General features: G+C 38.1%; 1 protein-coding gene across 1 annotated transcript; it reads left to right on the top strand.

Moving 5' to 3' along the window:
* Positions 1–78: 78 nt before the first annotated feature.
* On the top strand, positions 79–8,930 carry LOC141002852 (uncharacterized). Its single transcript, XM_073474260.1, has 5 exons — positions 79–556; positions 5,947–6,264; positions 6,369–6,674; positions 6,868–6,987; positions 7,201–8,930. Exons 1-5 carry the CDS (start codon positions 514–516, stop codon positions 7,212–7,214), a joined length of 801 nt encoding a protein of 266 aa, XP_073330361.1. The 5' UTR covers positions 79–513; the 3' UTR covers positions 7,215–8,930.
* The last annotated feature ends 135 nt before the right edge of the window (positions 8,931–9,065 follow it).

Below are 9,065 nucleotides of genomic sequence, written 5' to 3'. Positions count from 1 at the left end.
CACGTTTGACTCACAAGCTCTGCTCCCACACCCACACAGAAAATCATGATAAAATGCCTGTGGTGACGAGAGATTGATGAAATAATATCGAGTAACAGCCCAGTCACGAACTGACTGTAGAGGGCTGTTAACAAATCAGTTTCGTCCTTGTGTATGGGGCTCAGATAGTTTACTTTGCTTAATGGGCTTCATATTGTCATGATCATCCACAGCGGGAGGCTGTCTCTATAATTTCCTGATACAAATTTATGACTTAATTCCGGAAACCAACATCTGCTGCTGTTGGACTTTTGCTTGTCTTCACTTCCCCTCAGAAGGCTCACTGACGACGGACGTGCTCACAGGCTGAGATTTTACCCCATATGTGACGGATCAGTAGCCTACATTTAAACAACACGAGTCGGTTCAGATTAGATTTTTTTAAAAACTTTCTAGAAGTTATTTGAGCAACTGAGAAGTATATTGCCCGAGACACCTCAGATCATCAATCTTTTTCCACCAGCAGAGCGCAACATGAGGATTTTCCTGGGATTGTTTATGGTGCTAATTGTCACAGGTAATCCGTCATATCGAAACCACAAATTGAGTCTGTCTGTCTATACTTGTATACTGCTGAGTGATCGCATACACTTAGCACTGAGTGGAGCATTTGAGCGTTAACATTACTTGATCGACTTGTTGCATTTCTGTTTCACTGCATTCCTGTCCAATTGATCATTTGTTTCTATGCTGAGACTTGTAGGGAAGTTTAATACAGACTTATTGTCTTAGTTGCGCAATCGAGGTCCCTCCAAATGAAGACACACGGCACAAAAATGTTTCCTGTCTCAGTTACAGATCTCAAAGGATATTCACTGCGAGATATTCAATGATAAAGTAAAGACTAAATAGATTTCATACTGTGAACACTGAGGGAGTGGACAGCGTTTGTGAATGCCTGGTTGGGCTTAAAAGTGCTTTGTGGCTACAGAAGTTCAGAGGTATTAATCATAGTTAAACATTAACGTCACACTAGTTATTCAACACTTAATATTTTTTCTGTAGACATTTTGTTTCCTTTAAGCATCAATCCTGCAAATCACCCTTCAAAAAATAGAGGTCAGGTAGGGTTTACCTGTATTGATTTTTTTCCATAATTATTTAGTTATGGACAAGCTGTTCTCAGAGGAAAATATGGTACCAGAACATTGTTTGAAGCTAGATAGGTGGCAGGGTCCGCCAACTATAAACAAAGTAAAGCAGCATGAAATTGTGTTTTCCTTTAAGGTCAGTTTGTGAATTCAGTTTATTCAGTCGTGAAAACAAAGAGAGTTTGTTTATTGAGTTTGTTTAGACGTTTTTAAAAAAGGAAATTAATGAAACTCTTTCTCTTCTGATTAGAATGTCTTCCCCAAAAAATACATAGTGATCCTTTGACTTCTTTGACCATGTTTGAAAAACTCAATTTAACAGCATGTTTTCCAAAAAAAATCTGCATCTTGCATCTATGTTATGCAAGGGTTAAACCTCGTGCAAAGATTAAGGAGATAGGATTTTACTGTACAGATGTTCCACAGGTGAAATGGATTATTTGTGATGTAAAAAAACAATGTTATATATATAAGCTCAATCATTATTGAAGTTTTATTATTACATCATAATTACATAATTATTTTATTTGTTTTAAATCTACTTTTAACTAAATCTGCTACACCCTATAAATGTCAGAGTTTTCTACAACACTATTGGACTGGATAAGGCCTAAAGAGAAAGATGTCACGTTTGCCATTATTTAGTTTAAACCAAACATTTTTTTTGTTGGAGTGGGACTTGAGCAATATGTAGGCCAAGGGTTTCTTTCATCATGCACTTGATGAGAATGTAAACACAGTGAAAGTCTTTGGCGACTAGGAGTGGCTGTGCAGCTGTGGTTGACCAACAAAGCCCAAGAAAACCAGCCACAGTTATCAAATTGGGCCTGGTCAATAACTATCTGTATAATAATAATCAGAATGGACGGATTGGTTTATTAGTTTATAATGTGGCTTCATATGATTTGATTACGTAAACATTGGCCGCATTGGCAGTTACAACAAATGCATAAAGGTGAACGAGACATATTAACAGCCGAGGCCACGTGAGGTTATAAAATGAGTGAAAGTAACTTGATAAATAAACTAGAATGGCCCTCAGTAGAATGCATTCCTCTGCCAAGGCCCAACAGTCCCCTTTAACTCAACCAAGCCAATCTAACATCAAATAAAAACATTTAAATCCACTAGATCTGGATTTTTTTTTGGATCCACATCAAATTGTACTCACTCTACTCCTTGAGAGATTAACAAAAACGTCATTAAACGCCCTATTTCTCAATGTCAAGGAAAGTGAGAAAAAATTCATGGATCCATCCGTCTTTCCAGATCTGCTCCAAAAGTGAATGGGGTCTATTCTGGGCCTGAGACCCATCCTCCATCCAAGTTTTGTGGCAATCCGTTCAGTAGATTTTGTGTAATTCTGCTGACAAACCAACCAAGCAACCAACACACCAACCCACCCTCCAACTAACCCACCAACAAACAAACCACCCCACCCTCCAACCAACCAACTCTCCAACCAACCAACCAACCAACCAATCAGCCTACCAACCAACACACCAACCAACACACCAATCTACCAACCAACCAACACCCCACCCCACCCTCCAACTAACTAACCAACCAACACACTTACCTACCAACCAACCAATCAACCAACCAAACAACCAACCAACCAACCAACACACCAACCTACCAACCAACCTACCAACACACTTACCTACCAACCAATCAACCAACCAAACAACCAACCAACCAACCAACCAACACACCACCCCACCCTCCAACCATCTCTCCAACCAACCAACCAACCAACCCGCTAACACACCAACCTACCAACCGCCCCATCCTCCAACATCTCCTGTGGGCTTTTGATGTTTTTTGAGGCAGCAGATATAGATATGATTCCAGTCAAAGAATCAGGGCAGGACAGAGAATGAACATGCAAAAACATTACTTCACTTGATGAATGATATCACTAAAAATGTGAGGATGACTCACATTATGTGACTTATGTGACATTATCATGAGTGGATAAAACTTAAGAACAAGTCAAGACTTTTCTGTCACAGCTCAGAGTTCAGAAACGGACACTCATGAGGGCACCACTCATTCTTTTTTTTCTTTTTTTTTTTTCCGCTCATTCTTAATCCCTTTATGTCCTTGTTTGGAGATGTTTGTTGAGGTTTAAGCAGATAAGACAAGTTTCAACCCATGTTTGATCAAGTTTGGTAAGTTTCCCTTTGCTTTCAAACGGCTGATTAAACACACAACAGGCATATTATGATTATCCATAGCAACACAGCTCACACATGCCCAGTATTTAAACTCATTCCCATTTCCTACGTGCCGATGTGTTTTGTATTTTAACTGCGACCTGACAAGGGCTGCCGAATTAATTGATATATTATCTAAATCGCAACATGGCCAAGTGCAGTATTAAAGTCACAGAAGCTGAATTTATTTATTTATTTTTTGATAATGGTAAATTGTGTGACAAACAGCATTGTAATGAAGTACTGTAGTGCTGCAGAGATGGCCTGGCCTACAAAACTTGTTCTCCAGATATAAATAAACATTTGTTTGCTACAGACCCCAACAAATGTCTCATCATCATGATTTTCAACCATTCTTTCATTGAAAAATGAAAATTATGATGCAGAAATGATCCTTCCCACTAATCGTGAATCATATCACTATTCTAATATGTATCAATGTAATTGTAAAAACCTGATTAAGCTAGCCTAATTGGTTCTCACCGTCCCTGTGATTAGTATTTAGACACCTTATTCTGTAAGTGGTGTAACCTTTTACAACAGCCTGTAGTACTGCTCTGAGAGAAGAGTACAAAAACAGATCTGCCTTTATTTTCAAGCTCACAACTAAAATGAAAAACTCCTTTGTGTTGTCTTTTTGATAACCACTCCGTGTTCCAGATTTTCCAAGATATTTCCAACATTTCTTGTGTGTTTGAAGACATCTGGCCACTTTTAACAGTACCATGAATATCCTAAATTACAGTATCCATTTCAGTTTTACAAGTGCCAACATTAGATTATTCCCTCTTGTTTGAGAATGTTTAAATGGTGTGTCATGGGCTTTACAGTGAGAGACCCAATAGTACACTGTAAAAGGAATCAATTCATCTTTTATCATTAACCAAGTTTAGTTCATAGTTCATAGTTCAGTTCGATTTAAATGTCTGGTTTTCATTATCAGAGCACTACAGAACTATGACCTCAGACTTGATGGCTTTTGACTTGAAATGATGAGTTGAATGAATAAACAACTGAGAGCTCACTCAACTCATCAGATTTAGAAACAAGATCAACCATTTAAGTAAAACCAGATCCACAATGTGTAAAAACTCATGTGAATGTCCTGGTTTTAAAATAAGTAAAAGTATAGAAGTGTCATCAGCTACTTGTACTTGCTTGAAGTGGAGCTATTTTTAACTAAGTTATTACAGTATACAAAGTCAGTCAGCTTTGTCCAAAACCAGAGGTTGGGCCCCCTTCGAAGGGTAACGTGACTAATCTGAGGGGTCATAAGATGATTAATGGGAGAGAAACAAAGAAAACAAACTTCTAATGTTTTCTTTGTTTGGACTTTTCTCTAATATTTGCTTTTTTTGTGAAATATTGGATAATTTCACCTATTTGGTCCTCAGACTATAATTTAAATGAAAGTATGTGAGAGGTTTAGAAGGGAAATGTCTCCTTGGTGGAACTGATAACTCAGAGAAATCTGAAAGATGACAAGGGGCCCCAACTCAGTGCTGGTTTTTAATAAGAGGTCACAAGGTAAAAAGGTTGAAATCTAAAATAATGTGTGACTACTGCTGTTAAACAAATGTAGTAAAAAGTACAATACTTAACTACATTTACTATAGTGGAATAGAAGTATAAAGTAGCAAAATTGAAATACTAACATAAAGTGCAAGTCCCTTAAAATTGTACCCGACAGTACTTGGGTTGTTTATTTAAGATTAGGGTTAACCCTAATCTAAAAAAGTGACTGAGTGCAGCTTCATGTGAAATCTTTTACTGACTTTGTTATAAAGTTGCTTCAACAGGTCCAAAGTCAGCAGTAAAGCCTTTATGATAAATTCAAAATATGCTCTTCTTTAAACCGAAAATGAAATTTAAGTCTAATTGTAACATTTGTATATTTGACTAAAAAGGTGTTTATTGTTCAAAATGATTGATGAAAGAGCACTTCCCCCATTTACCAGTGTTCATATTATGCAGGGGGTTTGAGCCAGCTCTAGTGAGCTAATGTTAGCTGGCTCACTAGTAATTAACCTTATGTTTAAAAGGTAAGGATGCAGTGGTTTCAAGGTAGCCAGTGTTTCAAGTGGATTTTCAGGGTATAATTAAGTGAACTATGATGTTTGCCCACTTTCACTATTCAGCAACAAAAGTGAGTCCAACAGGGCCACATCAGTTGTCAATAACGCTGTGGCCCCACTCCTGGATCCACCGTGCATTCCGTTGCATATTATCTTAAAACCTGGTTAATTAGCAACCAGACCTCCTATACATAGTCACACATGCTTGCCTTGTGTGTCTTCATTTTCTAGTCTTTTAGTCTGTGTTTGTGAGATTGATCTCTTATAGATCATTTTTATGTAAGTGCGTTGTACTTTGTATGCTGCAGTCTTACTCCTCAGTGGTTTTTATTCCTCTCAACTGCCTCATGTTTAATTTTCAGTTCAAGTTCAGTTCAGTTTTAACTCACCTTTTCTTTCCATGCAGCACAGAAAAGAAGTTTTAAAATCAAAAGTATTCCAGTGTGTGTGTCGACTAAAAACAAAAATATTAAAGAGCATCTGAGTAACTTGATTAATCCCTGTTTACATTTGCTACTGTAGGTGATGAGGAGATGACAATCACAGGCGCCTTAGAGGACAGTGTCCTCCTGCCATGCACCTGCCCAGAGAGAAATGTGGACAAGGAGTTTCTGTGGCAGATGGAAGAACCGAGAAAGTTTCTGTTGCTTAAACACGACAAGGACACTTCAAACTTCAATGCCAGATACAAGGACAGAGCCAAACTATTTCTGCATGAGAACAGCAATAACTGCTCTATTCTCCTGACCAACATCACAGTGGATGACCTGGGGAAATACAGATGCAAATTTTACAATAAAGGGACATACATGAAATCCTTTGTAAATCTAAACATCTCTGGTGAGTCTTTCATTCATTATGCAAACAGAATTCAATCAGTTATTCATTCTCCCATGAATTTACTGCATGATTGCACAGTTGTAACTCGAGTCGTCTCTTACCAGCGAACTACAACGTCTGTCAGAGTGACTCGACACACAACCCACATGGTGATATAAGTGGAAAGATTTTCCACTGCAAGGCAAATGGACGCTATGGGGAGGCTGAGATTCAGTGGAAGTTGGATGGGCAGGTTCTTACAAATTCATTCACAACTCACATCACGCACAACAACACCCTGGATACTCAGACTGGCCTCTACCAATTCACCAGCCGACTCATCACTAAACTCAGCGGGACTTCAAAACCTACATGTGATGTCAAGGCCAAAGGATTATCAACTGTCATAAGCCATTGCATGAAAGCGCCAGGTGACTGTTTTTAGTTATTTCACATTACTGCTGCACATTAAAAGTTACCTGCAAACACAGCAATAATACAGTCACAATACAAAATATCATAAAACTGCTTATTAAGTAAAGTCTTGTTCAGGATGTGACATCAAATCATCAGGAATAACATCATTAAGCGTTGCATGTTTGCAATTTTCTTTATTTTCCCCAGAACCCATCATAGAAGACCAACGACCAGAAGATCCCATGAGATACCGGTACCTAAAAATCATTCCCATTATGTTGGTGATTGGGTTTTCCCTGGTCTTGTGGCGCCGTGGGAATTCTCGCAGTAAGTTACACAACCGTTGAACATGATGCCAGATTGTCTGTATTAAATGAGTGTTGAATGCCACGCTGAAGCTGGTTTAACTGGAGTTGCACAACACTATTACAGTTGAAAAGAATTAAGCCGCTGCCAGTTTTGCTCTTCTGAGTTGACATTTGTCACTGTTCCTTGTTTCTCAGTGGAATTTGTCTTCCATATCTTTTGTTTTTGATACAGGATACCAAAGATAAGAGAAGTGGCGACAGACAACTTTTTATGCCAAACACACAAGACGAACGTGACAATGTGGCAATGTAGAAACTGTGAAAGTACTTCCTCAACAAAAGGTGGTTAGTCATGGATGCGGCATCATGCTGAAACTGTTTATGGGCAGGTTGCATCCTGTTTTCAGTCCACAGATGGAATGTGTTGTTTTTTCCATTTTGTGATCTTTTATGGATGATCGCAGGCAAGTGTTTATATTCTTTCATTCAAATTCAAGGACTGTAACAGATTGCCCCAGAGACTGCTCCGCAACAATAAGAAGATGAAGTGATACATAAAACAAAAATATAGATATGACGCAACAGAACTAGATTGCTGGATGTGTGTTCTATTTCATAAACTGTAAAAATCCAGTCAATTAAGACAATTTACTGAAAGCACAACAAGTTCAAAGTTCAAAATGTCTTTCATTACACAAACACACCATAAACTGAGCCATTTTATGATTGAATGTACCTTGATGGTAATACTGTAAGGGCCGTGATTTAAATGTGAGAAAGATATGAGATATTTACCACAGCCATTTTAGGAAACTGTACCTTTAACTGATATCGCAACACTTTGCAACAATTGTGAAAAATATTAACTTGGCGTGGATATGCAATCAATGTATGAGCTGTAATCATTGTCCCTTTATTACCAGAAATGTGAAATGTATATAGCACAATACCAGTACTATGCACTGTTTTATCCATTTAAATGTAATCCATGTAATGCAGATAGTAATGGAAGGTGTAACATGTGTACGCACCTCAGACTGACAATTTACTGTGGGTCCTATAAAGGCCTTGGACAATCTTCATCTTTTTTACATAAGGGTGTGTTAATATGTAACCTGTTCTTCTGTAACTGTCTTTGTGGTATACTGGTTACACTGAATGTTGTTGCTTTGTTTCACTTTTGTAAATAAACATATTTAGGTCATTGTATGGAATATATAACACATCAAGGTTTGGAGGGAACCCTGTGACCGCTTTGTAACATTCAAAACATATGACACCAAAAGGTAACACCTGTGAATGATCCCTACTTGGAAAACTAGACAGTCAGAGACTTTATTTTTCTTGGATGAAAAGATGTTGTTGAACTGGGAGAAACATGCTGCTAGTCCAGATAGCCAGTACACCACACCCATATTCATATGTTTGGTCAGCAGCCTAGATTCTGTAGCTGAGACAGCAGAGCACACCAGATCTGAGGCACGCTCAGAGAGAGAGAGTCGCAGTAATATGTGACAGCATGAATAAGTGTACTTTTTCAAGGTCAACAAAGGGTTCAAACCTGAAACTGCATTCACAATGGGAACAAAACTGAACAATCCTTTAACCAACATACCCAATGAATTAATTTGTACCATTGTCTTTTGTTTTTGTGTTGCAAATTCATGGTGTCATTTTGTATCCTTTCATCATTGTCACTCTTACATTCTTTCTGGAGACTGTTTTGACATGTGCTAATTTGCATTAAACAGTGAAAGTGAAGGTGGCATACCACATTCTTGGCCACAGGGCACCACTGGTAATGAATAGGTTTCCAACTTGTTGAGACCTGGCGCTGAGGCAGGGTACAAATTCAGACTTCTTCTTTGTCTTGCTGGAGGGAAAACTGCCAACATTCAGCACTGTGTATGTGTGTGAGCTAGAGATGACAGGAGCTATCAAAATAAATACATATCAAAGACATTTGTTTATTGTGGTCCTCTGCATTATCCACCTAAAATCAGCTCAGACAATTCACAGACAATTCACAGTGTATTTGCATGTTTGTCAAATTTTCAATATTAGCTCATGACACAGAATTCAGCAGTGATAAAGTTT

Source organism: Pagrus major, chromosome 9 (assembly GCF_040436345.1).
Source record: "Pagrus major chromosome 9, Pma_NU_1.0".
Taxonomy (NCBI): Eukaryota; Metazoa; Chordata; class Actinopteri; order Spariformes; family Sparidae; genus Pagrus; species Pagrus major.
Note: the sequence above shows the minus strand (reverse complement) of the source record. Positions and strands in the feature narration are given on the sequence as shown.